Raw genomic sequence first — 17,771 nt, 5'->3', positions numbered from 1 at the left:
GTCCATCAGAAACGACCTAATGAACAATAGTCATTGTTTCGCTATGATCGTTCCTCGTTTTTTGGTGTTTTAGGATTATAAAACAAGAATTCAAGATGATTTCTAATTATTCGTGTGTTAATGTCCACGTCATCTTCATGAATTCGGACAACGGCTCCAAATCTTCTAAATTTTGTTGTCTCTTAAAAAACGGCCTAATGAACAGTAGTCATTGTTTTGCCATAGACCATTTCTCTTATTTGGCGTTTTAAGGCCATAAAAGACCATTTCTCTTATTTGGTGTTTTAAGGCCATAAAACAATAATTCAAGATAATTTTCAATTTTTCGTGTGGTAATATTAGGAGAATGGGGGAGATTTAACAAAGTAAGGGAAGGCTGGTAAACCGCTTTGTATATAACAATTTTCCTTCTAAGGAAATTGGAGTCACTTGTTTGGTTTTTTAATTTCTTTTTGGAGCTATTATGTAGTGTATGACATTGTCTTATCCATCTGGAGTATCTGAATATCTGGCATTCTGATTCTTGAAAAGCGATGGTGCATGTTTCTGCCCACTTGCCCCGCTGTGTAATGTATACGGAATAATGGAAAGGAACATGAAAACAAACAAATCTTTTTCCCTCGATAAAACACAAGACTTGACACCCTCACCTTGCACTCAACAATAACAATAACATAATATTCAGTATAATCTCGTATAGTAGGATCCGGGGAGGGTGGTATGAATATAGACCTTACCACCATATTCTTGTGGAAATAGAGAGTCTGGCTCAAGAAGCACCAAACTTCACTTATTGCATCAAAAGTGGGTCATACACATATAATAACAATAACTATTAAATAAACCCTTCGGGTTGCCCAGATGGTTTGGAGGGTACACAGGGGAAAGTTTACCCAGTGCGCACAAAGTGCTCACCCGAAGGGCAGAGACTGCAGCAGAGGTTGAAGCGGCTACGAGTTTCCCCTCTTACCAAAAAAAAAAAATAACTATTAAGCCTCAATTTCAGACATGTAGGGGTTTGTTATAAATCGTATATGAAACGTAGCGTGCTCTTTCAATGTGGAAAAAATAGGATATCCTAGAGAGTGCTCTTTCAATAACCAACAACTGAAAGCTATCAAGGAAAAGAGTTTACGAGACCAGAGTTCTATTTCATAGATATTTCGTGCATTGTCTATTATCCGTTTTATAAATCACTTGATGCTTTCAGTGGATCCAACTTAATAAGAAGGAATATATCCTTACTTGTGTGAGGGAACTCATGAAGCCGGGATATCATTTCTGTACAAATTGTGTCACAAGCCAACGAACCTATTCAAGAAAATTCAGCAAAAGCAGGCTTGCGTTATTCTTCTAGACAAAAATCAATAAAATAGGGGCATAGATGTTTTTCTCCTTGAAAATTGGTGAACTAAATCAACACTTACAATGTTATTACGTGGATCTCGCCAATAAAATCCTTGAATTAGAATCACAGCTATATTTGATGTTATGAGAATAAAGATACTAAGAGAATGCTTTCCCATCCACTCAAGAATAAACATCAAGCGCCTCCAACCATAAATGTCCACCTAAAGTTCATAAGATTCACACGACTGTTAAATGAATTTTAAATCAGAATGATAGCAATAGGTGATGATTATATTAAGCCAAAGAGATACCGGAGAGAGGGTTTTATTTTCAAAACTTACCAGCACATATAGCAAACAGAATGTGATTCCAGCAGCAGCTGAGGTTACCAGCAAATAACTTATCGTGTATAACGATTTGTTTAATGGCACGCCTGAAAGGAAAAGAAATTAATCTCACATTTCATAGTGACTAGAATCATATTTTTCTTGAATCGAATTGATAATTTCCTACATTGATTAAGGGAATCAGCACAACTAGAGCATGAACTAATCTTATATTCTTAGGGAAGGGAGATCTAAAATATGGTAAAGTTAAAGACAGAGAGTATATATCGTAAATTGGAAACCAAAGGTTTCTGGTTTGTCTATGATAGTCCAGGTGATTATGCATTAGTATCTAAAAGTAAGAAAGACATACCTATGAAAGCAAGGAACAAACCAACTACAAGAAGTGCAAGTGAGAGGACGGACCAACTGCATAGCCGTTCTTTATGATCCTGAAACAGTCATATAAATTACATCTATCAGTGACATATCTGGCATTAAGGTACTCTGGATCATTCTCTGTAGCTAAATATACACCACCGAACAGTAGTGACAGATTTCCCTTCATTCTGAAATCATGATATTCTCCTATATAGCTAATTTACTAGTGATAACCAATTACGACAGGACCAATAAGATTCTAAAAGCATAATCATCTAACACAACTCTTGTAGTACTTCTTTCCAGAAAACTCTTTTAGGAAACCAGCACTTACGTAGATCAATATATTTCACTGATAAAGCCATCTAATCGGAACCAACACAAAGTAAAATCATTTCTTGAGAGCTTAAAGCATTTCCACGACTTCTCCTGAAATAACCTTTCCTAACATTTCCAAAGCTTGGGACAAAAAAATAGAGCACCTAACAGAGGTAAATCAGTCAGCTAGCATTACCACATGGCTTACCTGAAATTTAACAAGTATGTGACCGTATTGGAGTCCAATGATGCATGCAGCAGCAGCTGTTAGTGAACTGCAAAAAAGATTACCAACGGTAAAAGGTGTTAAGCAACAAAGTAGATAATTCATGAAATGAAGAACATGATATCACTAAATAAGTAGTACAATTCATGAGAGAATCCAAGGGTGAAGAATAATGATGGATTTGTTACCTCAAAATACCTTCAGGATCAAAAGGGGCATGACACCAAGAAGGCGTAGTCGAGGAAGCTCTAGTATTGTTGGATCCATAGCATTCCTATGAACAATAATACTAGTCACGAGGGATTAACTGTGAGGTCTGGATATAAGAGTTCCAGCTTTGCAGTCCAGTACAAAGTTACCTTCATATTTCTATATACAGGTTTTGCATAGAGGTGATCCATTCCAAGAATATAGCGATCAATCATTCCAGCAGAATTACATGCCGGTCCAAAATCACCTCTAACAGAACATTTTACCTGAAAGTGGCGCCAAAAGTTAACATCTTATATTACATATATTACTGATGGAAAAAGTAGGTTGCTCTAGTGGTGAGCACCCTCCACTTCCAACCAAGAGGTTGTGAGTTCGATTCACCCCAAGAGCAAGGTGGGGAGTTCTTGGAGGGAGGGAGCCGAGGGTCTATCGGAAACAGCCTCTCTACCCCAGGGTAGAGGTAAGGTCTGCGTACAAACCTATGTTACTCGGACTCGTTAAAAATGTTGTTGGGTGCATGTCGGATCCTCCAAATTTAGTACATTTTTGGTGGATCCGACACCGGTGCGGCAGCACTTTTGGAGAGTCCGAGCAACATAGGTACAAACTACCCTCCCCAGACCACACTAGTGGGATTATACTGGGTTGTTGTTGTTGTTGTTGTTGTTGTTGTTGTACTGATGGAAAAAGTGCTCTAACTCAATTGGGAAGAGTACTGATCACACACAAAGCAGTGATGACTGGTAATAGTCATTTTTAAAGCTTCTATAGGATAACAACTGATGAAAAGAGTTTTCGATTATGAGCAAGTCCTTTACATGCTGAATAAAAGGTAGAGAAATATTACTAATATCACTCAAAGCAGTAACGACTGATCACACCCTATTGAATTCTTAATGTTTTTGCTTGGAGCCCCTGGAATTGTTTCCAGAATCTAGTTCAGATTAAGGGGAAAAGAAAAGCAAACAGCTGCTAACCTCATAAATGCTGCTGCCAGTTGACCGCGGCACACTGAATTGCCAATCAGGTACATACAAACCATATAACAACCCACTATGTATAGCAGACAATAGGAACACGATACCCCTACAAATGAAGTAAAATGTTATATAAAACTATAAACAAAGATAACCATATAGGACAATCAACAATACTACAAAATATGAACATCTTTAACAAGAATATGCCAATATCATTGCAGTTGGACTCATATTAGTTTTCCAATTAAAACTTACAAAATTCTTCTGTTTTGCCTACTTCTACTTGTTAATAGCCAATGAGCCTGATCCAGATAGTTAGGTTGAGACCTCGTACCAATATGTCATGGGTTTGACTTCCACCAGCAACGAGCACAGATGTTTATCAAATTTAGAAGAGATCAATCCCCTACTTATGAGAAGTTGGTTCTTTCATAATCGTTAAATGAAGTTCCTAGTAATGATAATATGATGCATTTATGGTTCCATTAAGTTGTGGTCATCTGCTTGTTACTAAGATTTTGTTCTCAGCACAATATGAATAGTTAAAGCTCTTGGTTTATCTAAATGTATGCCATTTATCAAAAGGAACATAAAATCAATTTGTTAAGATATTTGGTCTATTTTTTCAGTTTTCAAAGCAATACCTTCACGATGATGAAACAGAAGATATATGTATTACTCCTAACAATTGCACAATCAAAAAAGTTATCCACATTAGTTTTACAGACTAAACATGCACCTGAAAATCAGGGATTTAGTCATCTTACCATTGCCAAATATAATTGCTGAGAATGGTGACTCTTTTCATCCCTTGACATGGAAACCATATCTCGCACAAAGCTGCTACAATATATCCAACAGCTATCCTCTGGATAAATGAAAAGAAATGTATAATATTCTGAACCAGAAATTGATATGAACGGGTTACATGCATAAGTTCTTTATTCTGCGCCTATTTATTGACCATCTAGTGATTAGAAATGCTTCTAAACATGACGATCTCTTAATAAAGATCAGGGAAACCAGGTTAGGACGTTTCTCTCGGAGAATCAGCATGACTGGCAATGCTAGTGAAACTGAAACGGTACTTCTCTTGTAGCTATTCTATTCATCTTGTAGCTATTCTATTCATCTGATACTACAGTGGCAGAATAGTCGTAAACATAGTATCAGTTGTACCTGCAAGATTCCCATCCATCGCATTTTTTCGATATCTACACCATAGGTCAAACCAGTTATCCCATGCAAGTAACCCCCTGAAACGAAGCAAACGTGGAATTAGTAATTCTCCAGCATCATTCAAGTATAGATATGTCATACAAGAAAACGACATGCTTCGAACGAAATCAGAAGACAATAGAAAAGGTCATCAAGAGCAAAACAGGAAAGCCCTCCAGACGTAAAGTAAAAAAGAATCCAACAATTTGAATTCTAGCGAAAAAGCATATATTAGAAAATGTTTTCTGTTATGTTACTTGGTAACCTACAAGGCTACAATCTTCAATTTTGACTTTCTTCCGGTGATGCTTTATCTCTCAGGAATTTAACTACAGTATCTTCACTCTGAACATTGTCTACTCATCAAGCTTAACTTGAATGTAAAACATCAAGCTGATGCCTAATTATGCCCCAGTAACATTATGTGTATCTGTGTATTGTCACATGTTTTAATTATGTACATTCTTGTCGATTAAGCATCTCTCTTTCACTTGATGTTTGACGTCCATCGTGGAAGGCTTTTAAAGGGGCAATTTCTCAAGAAGAAAAAACGTGTCATCATTGAGCTTCGTTTTGCTTGTTAGAACCAGGAGTAGTATTTTATCTAGTTGTGCCACAAATTTAGAACGCACTCATTTGCCATAATATAAGAAGAGTGGAAGATCCATTTTGAAAGACATATACAGGCTTGTACTTGTAGTGAATTATAATATTCATTTTACAAATTCCAGTGAGCAAAATTACCTTGCAGGAAAACACCAAGGAGAAATAGTTTCAATGTCCTAATCACAACTTTCAATGTTGCCCTTGTTCTGTCTACAACTATCTGCAGTTTCGAAAGAGGAAAAAGTTCAGCCTGTGCCAAGGTCAACAATCACCTGATGACAGGCATAATATGATCTTACTCAGATGATTTAGTTAACTGGATATTGCCAGCACAGGGGATAGGATATCACCCATGCAATTCCGGGAACAATGTGTCATAATTCATAAGCCTATAATTTTCATAATGATAAGGTTTATGTCCACGATTTTATCTGAAGATCAAAGTATAGATACCTTATTTACAATTGCCAGGGAAACTCCAACAACAAAGAGGAAGAAAGGCATTACAAAGTCTGCCAAGCGGACACCATTCCACGGGGAATGAGCAATGCTTGGGAAAACAGAACCAGCATAATCCACAAGCATCATAAGCTGAGTGCAGCAAACAAATTAAAGTCAAAAGTTGAGAAGTGGAGAAATTTTTACTAGGAAAAAGGAAAAGAGAAGAACTTACTCTTGTAAATAGAAAATCCGTTAAACGTGTGCAACAAGATCTCACTAATGTGGAGTATGGTTATTTAAAATGCTAAAGACTACACATTCAATCCAAAACCTTAAAGCAAGAGGTTGAGTAGTTCAAGATCTTCATAAACCACTTGGAATACCATCACATTTAGGGATGCCTGCAAGTAAGTGGTGTCATTATAAGCACGAATTGGTTAGGGAATTTCGGGAGATGGCCATATCTTTTTTAAGAATGTGGTATCGAGGTTGGTTAGGGAATTTCGGGAGATGGCCATATCTTTTTTAAGAATGTGGTATCGAGGTTCGACTCGAGAGATTGTTTCGAAATAAGATACTTTAGTTGACCCTTTTGTGAACTACAGCCAGGGGAGGATGAGATAGAAAAGGGAATCAAAATGTTCCGTTAATAAAGTGATGGCTTTCATGAGCACCATGCTAAATATCTCTACCATTTTCTTCTCTTCAACTTGCAGTTTAACAGGGGACTTTCCATCTTGTTGGCAGTGTATTGTCTTCGACTCTCATGAAAGTACATTGATGCGATGGTATTCTACTCCCACTGGCTGCTAACTTAATCAATGTAGAACGAAACTCCACTAATTCACTGCTTACGCGTGCTCAATATCGAGAACTGAGCGAGTGGAATTGTGTGCTACATGATAACCCCCCCACAGCATTCCTAGAGCTGCATACCCACATACCCACATGCCTTCGTATCCGAAAGAAAACTAAGCACACTCTTCAACATATTTAGTAGTTGCTAACTCTTTCAATCTTAAACAACTTGGGATAAAATGAAGTGCCAAGGGAAAACAAAACTAAAAATTCACGTCTCTTTTTTTCAGTAGTTTTCTCGACAGCCAATAAGAACGTATAAAGCGGAAAAAGACACAAAGCAAAGGTACGGACTAAACTAACGTCAGGCCCCGATATTCCCGAGAAGTTAAAAGAAGGAAAATCTTTCAATCTGCCTAAATCATAACATGCATATGAAATTCGCAAGATCAATATATCCAAAAGGGTTTTTTTAGAAAGGAAAATGAATTTTGAGTTGACAGCTTTATCACAAATTCAAAGTGCATAAATTACAATATCATAGCTTCCTACTATAAGACAAGTTTGAATTTGGTTCAAGTGCTTATTGATTATCTCTCTTCGTAAAGTAAAAAAAAAAAACATTTGAAGGTTATTCTAGGCCTAATCTAAATAGGTTCTCTCATAATTAAACAAACTCTGTTCCAGAAACGTAAAAAAAGAAAAGAAAAAGAAGTCCTTACAAAAACGCAAAGGCCTCTAAAAACATCGAGAGAAACAACACGAGCAGAAGCTGTACTTTTCCTTTCAGTTCCTTCACTTTCACGCACCACTTCGTTATCGTCGCTTCGTAATAATGGCTGATTTTCTGCCATTTTTTAGCTGCCAACTCACTCCACTTCCCCAAGTATATATGAAACTGCACCTCTTTTGTTAGTGTTAGAGACGCAAAGGTACGGTTCAGGATTTTAAGGCTGTGAGTTGTATGTATAAATAATACTATAGTATAAAATTTAAATTAAGGATAATGGATTTGATCGAACTCAACTGACAACAGATTGGAGTTTGGTTGAAGAAACGAAGAGAGAGAGAGAGAGAGAGAGAGAGAGAGAAGGAACATATGGCTTATGCTTGTTTGATGCGTTTGAACTTGAGGGTGGGGACTTGTCATTGGTGAAAATCATCACTTTATATTCTAATTTTGACCAATCACTTTTCATTTAATGTCCATTTTCACCTCCTTTAATAATAAGGGTATAGTTGAAAATAATTAATAAATTTAATCTTGAAATCCTAAAGTAACAGTTATTTTGGAACAAATTTTTTGAGCTAAGTGATAGTTAAAATGGGATGAAGGGAGTACTAACTTGTCTCATTTTCATGAAAATAATTTCATTTAAATTTTTTATTTTTATAATTAAATAAATATCTACGACTTACAGTAGATAATACATTTGAAATAATACATTTGAAAAGTTTCTCTTTCTTAAATATTTTGTACTGTTTAGACAACACGCCAATCAATAATTAGTTATAATATGTCCTTAATAACTTTTCATTACTTTATACTTCGGTCTACTCTTCCAAATTAACCAAACAAATTGATTAACCTTTCTTTTTATTTAAGCAAAACATTCACCAGACAGTCACTAGTAAAGATAATGTAGTAGTATAATTTTGTTACAAATTCTAATCCAGTTAATGAGTTGGGTTTGTTCTTTCCTCTACTCCTATTAGTTTGTTGAAACAAAAGTCTCCACAAAAGGAACAAAAAGAAAAAGATGCTATTATAATTTGTACTTATTTTATTTGATTTGATAGCTTTGAAAGACAATTCCTAGTCCAACAAATTGACTCTTGTACATTACACTGGACAAGGACGGATTTCTTTTCCGAAAGGTTATCATGGTTTGCGTCATTCTTCCTTCTTCCTTTCCATTTTCTTTCTTTAGTTTGTGACACATTAATAATACTATTATGTATGGACAGGTAAATCAAATATATGCAAAAGATCAAAAAAAAAATTTAAATGTCTTTTTATTTTCTCTCCTTGTTAAAATATTAACTTTTCCACCAAGTTGATATCCAACAGATCATGTCATTAAGGATGAAATATAGATGCTAATATTAAGTAATTTTCAAGAGAAAAATATGTTACTATTCCTTTTTTTGGACAAGCTAAAAAGGAAGTGTCATATAAAATAGGATTGGTAAGGTATTTTCTTTTTCCTATTCATTCTCTTTTTACTTTGTAGAATGTTTGCATTCCCCTTAGAACGAGATACGCTGGCACCGCTATATGATAATGAAACCAGCAAAAAAACATTAACATTGCAAAAAGTGAGAGTCCGGAACCAAAATAATGAGTTTTTGGACTCAAGACACAAAAATAGGTGGAAAATAAATTTAATGATCAAAATAATATAGCGCCCTTTAAAAGGGCGTTATATGTGAATATGAAAAGACGGGTAAGTATAGCGCTGTTTATTAAGGCTCTATACATATTTTGTGGGCCCACCAATACTTATTCTGCGCTTAACTGACATAACAATAATTCAAATGGGTATAGCGCCCTTATTTAAGGCGCTATACCTCAAAATATTCGACCCCCCGGATTGGGCATTGCCTTATTTAAATACGTTAAGGATTTTGTAAAAATTCATTCTGAAAAATTCTCAAGTCTTGTTAAATTTTTCTTCGTTAAGTTGTTTTGTATTTTGTCATAATGTCTGAAAAGCGAAAAATTAGGGTTTCATTATATTTGGGGGGGGGGGAGGGGAGGGGTTGAGGTTGTAGTGGCGAATAACTCAGTAAGCTATAATTTATCTCTACAGTGTCATGTTAAGTTGCCACTTACAATGGAGTATGATAGATTGGTATCGTTGTTATGTAAAAAAAAATGAGTGTGAGCAAACGTTCGGTGAACCTTAAAGTAACCGAAAGATATCTGTATTCTGTCACTCCGCAAAGGGTTGCTTATTATGCTCAATTTAACATCGAGGATGATGAAACTCTAAGTGATTTTTTTAGAACTCCGGATGAATACTAGGAATTTCTTTTGATAAAAATGTTGGAAATGTACGCCAAGGCTGAAGACGTTCGCAATAATGAGATTGCGCAAAGTAGGGATATCCCCCAGTCATCGGGTAGTTATTTTGGAGCAGTTTTATCCGAATATGTTCCGGCTAAAAGAGTTTGGCCTGATCTAAACTTATCTCCACGGGCGAATGAGGAGCGAGAGAATAATTTCTCTCCTACTTTACATGATCCACAAGACGAGTGGTAAACTTTAATTTTCCTTTGTGTTATGATATTTATTTTTGTTGTATTGAATTTGTATTAACATTCATATATTCCACAGTGGATACCGGCCAAATATAAATTTTACAAGTTATGAACAAAAACCCAGTTGGAATATGCGTAGTTCTGGTGTGTTGGATCATGGTGGTCCATTCGGGAGTCATTACCAACAGGATGATGTCCATTATGGGATGTCAACACATTACGATTTGTAAGTGAAGTGATATAGCTATATGTAAAGTATTTATCAATTTGAGTAACTCATTATTTTGTTGGTTGTGCAGTGAAAACGAGCAACTTGAACGTCCTGTCCTAACTCAATTGCCCGAAGACGACATATTTAATCGGGATCTGGCAGATGCACAGAGTCAGGAAGAGAACATTGATTATGACAACAATGCCGATAAGTCAGGAGATGACACACCCTTCCCTGATGAGGGTGATGATGAAGAGGAAGAGAATGATGGACCTGATTTGACGAGGGAGCATGCTCCACCCCCTGTTAGACCAAGAGTGTACGAGTCCCACGTACCGTTTCACTCAAGAGAGATTTCCTACCTTGATCATTTGCCAAGTATGTCAGATGTGGATGCCCTCACAAGGGATACTGACGAAATTCGGACATCAATGTGGGATGAGTCTAGACCAACGGTGCTGTCAAAGGGCATATTTTTTTCTTGATAAAGCGCGCCTAAGCAGGGCGGTGAAAATATACAACGTAAAAGAGTGTCGTGAGATGACGTTATAGGAGTCAACTCCGGATGTATACAAGGTTGTTTGCCGTAGATGATTTGCGGGTTATAATTGGATGCTGCGTGCGAAGAAGAAGAAAACAAATATGTGGGTTATGGGTAAATACATTGGCGCCCACAATTCTGAAATGGACACATTCAGTGGGAATTACTTCAACTTGGATGTTGACTTAATTTCTCTTGTCTTGATTCCACACATTGCAGTGTCCATAAGGTACAAGATCAAAGAGTTTATTACATTCGTCCACCAGGAATATGGGTGAACCATTACCAAAAGAAAAGCATTTCCCGGGCGCAAACGTGCGTTTGAAATTGTTTATGGTAACTGGGATAAGTCATTTGCGTCTCTACCCAGGTACATGGCCGCATTGCAATACTTTAACTCCGGGACTGTTATTGAATGGAAGTTTGAGCAAAGTCCGGGAATACCAGAATATATATTCAGATACGTGTTCTGGACATTTAAACTAACAATTGATGGTTTTGTGCATTGCCATACGGTAATATCCATAGACGACACTCATGTCTATAGAAAGTATGATATCAAGTTGTTGATCGCCGTTGCAGTAGATGCTAATGGAAGTATATTTCCCTTAGCTTTTGCTATTTGTGTCAATGAAAGCCAAGAGACGTGGACACTATTTTTGAACCACTTGAAATAGCACGTTATCAAACAGCATTCAGGTATTTGTCTAATATCTGATCGGTATGGTGGTATTTTAAGTTCTGTGTAGAATTTGCGTGAATGGCACGAACCGTATGCTTACCACCATTACTGTGTGAGGCACCTGAAGGCCAATTTCCAGAAGGCATATCCCAACAAGTATTTGCATGATTTAATGTGGATGGCTGCAACAGATCACCAAGAGTGTAAATTCAGGAGGCGCATGGAATCTATCAGGTAGGAAGACGAGGGAGCCTATCGTTGGTTGATACGACATGAGCTTGACAAGTGGACTTTGCATGCGGATGGTGGCAGAAGATGGGGAATTCTAACTACAAATAGGTCAGAATCTTTCAACGAGTTATTGAAGTCTGCACGAGGATTGCCTGTCACTGCCATGGTGCGGATGTCATTCAAGCTGATGGTAGAGAGGTTTGTTGAAAGGGCTACAGGTGCATCGTCATTGATGGAAAGGGATATTGAATTTATGCCAATACCAATGAAAAGATTTGATAAATACAGGAAGCGAGCACATTGGCATTCATTTTTGCAGTATTGCAACGAGCGAAATATTTTTGAAGTCCGCACCGCTATCCATCACAACTGGGGGAATAATACACACACCGTAAATGAATTCAAAAGGTTATGCTCTTGTGGAAAATGGTTCATATACCACATGCCGTGCTCACATGCCATCAAGTGCTTTCAACATACAGGTTTAGGGCCAACCAACTATGTTGATAAAGAATATAGTATTGCTGCACACTTAAACACCTATAGTGGGCAATTGCATCCAGTGGATGCTGAGCATTATTGGTCGCCGGAACCATTTAAAATGGTGTGTAACAAGGAGTTTTTGCGCCAGCGATAAGTGCAAAAAAGAACGCGTATACAGAACTAAATGGATGTTGGTGATACCGTTTATGCGCGCAAATGTGACATATGCTCGCAAACAGGATACGACCGTCATAAATGTCCTTCGGCTGGTTTGGGTGGTGGTGGTAATCTAGCTCCTGGTGGAAGTTCATCTAATGTGCCCAACTATCAAGGATACACGTAGTGTTTTGTTTCCGTAATTTGGTTGTAATAAGTGTATGTACTTGGTTATTTTGCAGAATGTATGAAATAAATTTATGTTTGCATTGCTGTTAAATCTTATTAATATTTAACATTATTACTTCAGTACAACAATCTAACATAAACCCTTTTTTTTGAAAAAATAATTATCTTGTCGACATGCGCTTTTAGTTATTACCTGCGTTTAACCAAAACAAATAGCAAAACTATCCATATATTTTTTATTTTTCTTGCATTAACAAATGTCTGGATGCAATGACCAACCAAGGTGCTATTGTGGCAAACGTGCGATTATGAAGGCATGTTGGTCTGATGGTAATGTTGAGCGCAGATACTGGATGTGTCTATACAGGTTTGGAGGCAATGACGAAAATTATTGTAAGTTTGAGGAATGGTATGATAAACCCATTAACCAGGAATACTACAAATTAATTTTGCAGTATGTTTGGAATATGAACACTGAATACCAACGCCAGATCTCTGAAATGCAACGAGAAATTGCGGCATTGCAGGAGAAATTAAAAGAGGTGGAAGAAGAAAAAAATAAAATGGAAGAGAAATTTAAGTGGTTGGAGCAGAGAATAATAAGCGGTAGTGACTAAACAAACACATGTATGTGTTGAGTATAGTATTTTATCTTTATGTTTTCCGTGTCATGTATTTTCATTAGTTGTACTGAATTTAAATTATGTTAAGTTGCTATGTTTGTGTTTGTGTTGTAGTATTAAAATAACGAAGAACCGGAGAAATAAAAACATAATGCGCATATAATGTAAACAATAAAAATTATTCCAATTATTTATTGAATTCCAATTATTTATTGAATGTTATATGTACATAAAATACAAAAAACAATTAATGCGTCCCACATCTTGTATGCTTTAATGCAACCGTTGGCTTGAGGCGCATCCCATCCCGCCCGGCTATGCTATCAAGATCATTCTCATCACGTCGCCTCTTTATCGGAGGATGCGTTGTAGCATGATCGTCAATAGGGCTGGCAGGCTTGGTAGAAGGGGTCGTCTGTCCAGCAGTAACCTACAGAATAATAAGATATTCCAGTATATGAAAATATATATTTGTAATGTACATGTTAAGTCACAAAAATTTAAATTGTCTTACCATGGTCTCGTCGGGCTCCTGAATATAATCATCAGGCACAGCCAGGTCAGTATCGCACAATTTGGCCCCCGTGACAGGCGAGGATGAAGCCTTAATAAAAAAACATAAAGATATTTATGGCTAATCAATGAGATAAAAACAAATTTAAATGTAATAGTAATACAAACATACTTGTGCCTGTGAAAGATCCCCAGCATCCCTTGATGATGAGCCATAACTTAGCCGGCGCCCACTATCCACATCTCGTGTCAGTCGATCATCAGCAACGGTCGATGGCCCGGGAAGATCAAGAAAATACTAATCCCAATTCTCTCGCGTAATGCCCGTGCCCGTGATCAACAATGGAGATAACGGGGTCACCTGCGAAGTCCTTGGAGTGAGCTAAAGCTGAAGGCTGAATGACGGCATGCTGCTGTGAGAGTGGTCTGGCTCATGGAGGTCACCCAACTGATCAACTCCAACATCCTCAACAGGTGCCTCAACGCCCCCTCGCTAGGGACCACCTCCTCGCCGACCCCCACGACCTCGTGGGACACCCCTACCTCGTAGGGCATGCCTGCCACGTCGACCACGTTTCGGCCCTACTGGTGGCCCCACGATGGTACTGTTCTGGCGCCACATACTCAGCCTCATATCCTAATCGCTCATCATCTCGGGCTCGCCTCAACGTCCGGGAAGCCATATCGGTAACCTGCCGGGCATACTCGTGCAAAGCGGCTACTCCCTTGCCAGTATGCTACTGCATCTGCAGTCCCAACTGGTGGAACAAATGTAGGCCAATAGCCTTCACAACATGTAAAATATAAATTACGGAACGCTAGGTTAACGTTATAAGTAAGTATACCAAATAACATACCAGTGCCTCGTGCCTCCCGGTGTATGGAACATACCGACCGCCAGCACGATAAATGGGATTCCCAACGAAAAGTCGGGTAACCCTGCTGTACCAGCCCATATAATCATGCTCAGTCTCCGTCCGGTCAGGTGGATGAGGGGGGAATCAGGTCATGTCGATGGTCCCAAGTATCGATCTGCGCCTCTAGCCATGCCATATATGTCTCGTCCACCCTGGAACGATCATCCCGCTGGTAATGTGTGATATGCCAGGCGGGCGGTGGCGGTACAAGCTGCGGGCGGCCAAATTGGCGAAGTACTCGCTCGGTGGCATGATGCTCCACAATATCAAGGCACATCAACGGGACGAAAGAGCTCCACATAAATCGGCCGGTCGAGCAATAATCGGGCAAGACAGCTATTAGCTCGTTGTTGTATGGCCTCCAAATAAACTATTAAGTAACAACAGAAAACGTGAGTATGAAGCCAGACCAAGTAAACTTAGGTATACATTTACCTGTGCGCCCTCCAGCAAATCCAACAAATCCCTGCACAAGGGGAGATTATGTCGAGCCTCGTACTCTCGTCCATATCCCCACCTATCAACCCATCCCATAGCTAGAGGGAGAAACGGAGGTGGTACACCCGGAGCTATTGGTGGTAGAGGTGGTTGCAACTGCAGGAACTGCTCCCAGGCCCAAACCTAACATATAAAGTGGACGTAAAATTTAAGGTATATTTTTACTGGGTATGTTATAATGAATAGAGTATTCGAATATGTTTTCACCTGTAGGAGCGGAAAAAATCCAGCAACGTCACGTTGGGTGCCCATGCTCGCCCGGCACATCTGCCTGTATAAGTAGAACAGCAGCACCCCAGCTGTACTGGGGTAAATCATCTAGCTGCTCAAGATGATGAAGAAATCTCGAACTGACTAGGCTCCCCGAAGTGTTCGGGAACAAAACCCCTCCAAACATAAGGAGTAGCAGCAACCTCGTGTACCGGTGAATATGAAGCTCCGGTGTATCGTCTGTGATGTCAGGGTGAAATGCCTCCAAATGTTGTCGGACAATCGTCAACTGCAGACGACTGGCCCCAACCAGTGCAGTCTCCTCCGGTGGCTGTAAACCAGTGAGCCGCTGCAGCATGTCCAAGTACTGCAAACCTGTCTGATTTCTCATGGCATACGACAGAGCAACATGGTGTACATCAACGGGCAGCCCATACATGACCTCCACGTCCTGCAGCGTGATGGTGACCTCGCCAATGGGCAAATGGAATGTGTGCGTCTCCGGTCGCCACCGCTCTATCAGGGTCGTGATCTATGATCAATCGAGGTGCAGCCGGCCGATCTCCACAATCCTATAAAAGCCCGTATCCTGGAGACGTCTGACTATACGGTGATGGAGAGCGCGATCCCTGAGAAAGCCCCACATGTCGTCTACTCTCCTAGCGCGAAAAGTCTGGGCCAGTAACTGTCCCTCCCATATGTGGGACGACCTATGATCGCCCTGTAACAACAGTAACTCCAGGCTGGCAGGTCCAGGATGCAAAGGCGGAACCTCCATGTCATCTACTGTAAATTAAACAAGATTAATTACATTATTTTACTTTAATATGTTAGTTTTATTATTTTACATGTTAGTTTTATTATTTTATATGTTTGTTTGTAAATTAAATAATTAATTTTCATAATTATACAAGATTTAATTATTAAATATTAACATATGGGTTCCGGGCTCGATATTTGAGGCTCAGTAGCACCAAGATATCCTGAATTTTTGTTGTTTTCTCATGTTATTTTCTTACGATCGTTGACTAGAATTGGACAGAGTTTGTGTTTGAACTATAAGTTATTTTGACGTATTTTTGGGTATAATAGATAATATGTTAGTTTTATTATTTTATATGTTTGTTTGTAAATTAAATAATTTATTTTCATAATTATACAAGATTTAATTATTAAATATTCACATATGGGTTCCAGACTCGATATTTGAGGCCCAGTAGCACCAAGATATCCTGAATTCTTATGTTCATGATGAGAAAATTTTCTCGATTTATCACTCAACACGTCTGTTATTTTACATGTTAGTTTAGTATTTATATGTTAGTAGTTTTATTAATTTATATGTTAGTTTTATTATTATATATTTTTGTTTATGACTCACTTATTTTTGACTATAATAAAATTAAATAATTTATTTTCATAAAGATACAAGATTTAATTATTAAATATTCACATATGGATTTCGGGCTCGATATTTGAGGCCCAGTAGCACCAAGATATCCTGAATTCTTATGTTCATGATGAGAAAATTTTCTCGATTTATCACTCAACATGTCTTTTATTTTAAATGTTAGTTTATTATTTATATGTTAGTAGTTTTATTAATTTATATGTTAGTTTTATTATTATATATTTTTGTTTATGACTCACTTATTTTTTACTATAATAAAATTAAATAATTCATTTTCATACTTATACAAGATTTAATTATTAAATATTCACATATGGGTTCCGGGCTCGATATTTGAGGCCTAGTAGCACCAAAATATCGTGAATTTTGGTTGTTTTCTCATGTTATTTTCTTATGATCGTTGACTAGATATGGACAGAGTTTGTGTTTGAACTATCAGCTATTTTGACATATTTTTGGGTATAATAGATACTTAAACAATTAATTTTAATAACTACAAGGATACTACGCTAAATGGCACTACATTTTACTACGCTAAAAGGACACTACATTACAAATATAAGCACTACATTAGGCCACAAGATACCACTAGAGGGAACTAAAGTAACAATTTATCTATTTTACTAGTTTTTAAGCAAATAAATAATCTAAACCAGGTAAAAACAACAAATAAATTTAATCACAAAACATTCACGAAAATACATATACCACAGTAAAAAGTAACTTATTAACATTTGTTTTAACAACTAATAATAATTTCTCTATTTTTACTATTTTTTTAGCACACTAATATCATAGTCCGGATAAAAATAACAAAATAGTTAAAATCGCAAAACAATCACAAAACAACATAGAACACATTAAAAACAACTAATATGCATTTTTTCTACGAGTTTCAACAAAAACTAAGTCGGAATACCTCGATTTAAGGTTTAAGGAAAGTTGAAGATTTGGTGATTTAGAGCTGAAACGAGCAATCCACAAC

At 37.6% G+C, this 17,771-nt stretch overlaps 1 protein-coding gene across 2 annotated transcripts; it reads right to left on the bottom strand.

Moving 5' to 3' along the window:
- Window positions 1–514: 514 nt before the first annotated feature.
- LOC104115437 (uncharacterized) lies at window positions 515–7,978 on the bottom strand. 2 transcript variants are annotated; one of them, XM_070187554.1, is made up of 14 exons: window positions 7,580–7,978; window positions 6,072–6,209; window positions 5,757–5,838; window positions 4,974–5,050; window positions 4,562–4,662; window positions 3,792–3,900; window positions 2,961–3,077; window positions 2,790–2,875; window positions 2,584–2,650; window positions 2,050–2,128; window positions 1,692–1,783; window positions 1,428–1,571; window positions 1,246–1,311; window positions 515–965 (listed from the first exon to the last, which is right to left on the bottom strand). In XM_070187554.1, the coding sequence occupies exons 1-13, from the start codon at window positions 7,709–7,711 to the stop codon at window positions 1,276–1,278; spliced, it is 1,260 nt and encodes a 419-aa protein (XP_070043655.1). In that variant the 5' UTR covers window positions 7,712–7,978; the 3' UTR covers window positions 515–965; window positions 1,246–1,275. The 2 variants fall into 2 exon arrangements, with proteins under 2 accessions (XP_070043655.1, XP_070043654.1); XM_070187553.1 differs by lacking the exon at window positions 515–965 and having other exon boundaries at window positions 1,034–1,311.
- Window positions 7,979–17,771: the final 9,793 nt, after the last annotated feature.

The sequence above is a fragment of the Nicotiana tomentosiformis genome, chromosome 10 (genome assembly GCF_000390325.3).
Source record: "Nicotiana tomentosiformis chromosome 10, ASM39032v3, whole genome shotgun sequence".
NCBI classification, from domain to species: Eukaryota; Viridiplantae; Streptophyta; class Magnoliopsida; order Solanales; family Solanaceae; genus Nicotiana; species Nicotiana tomentosiformis.
This window is presented reverse-complemented; position numbering and strand designations above follow the sequence as displayed.

Bases quoted from the DNA above. Each gene is read 5' to 3' on its own strand.
- LOC104115437 (XM_070187554.1), bottom strand. From the start codon at position 7,711: ATGGCAGAAAATCAGCCATTATTACGAAGCGACGATAACGAAGTGGTG. The intron at 3,901-4,561 runs GTAAGATGACTA...CTTCATTTGTAG, and splicing joins AGCAATTATATTTGGCAATG to GGGTATCGTGTTCCTATTGT. The intron at 2,876-2,960 runs GTAACTTTGTAC...TATTGTTCATAG, and splicing joins CTGTATATAGAAATATGAAG to GAATGCTATGGATCCAACAA.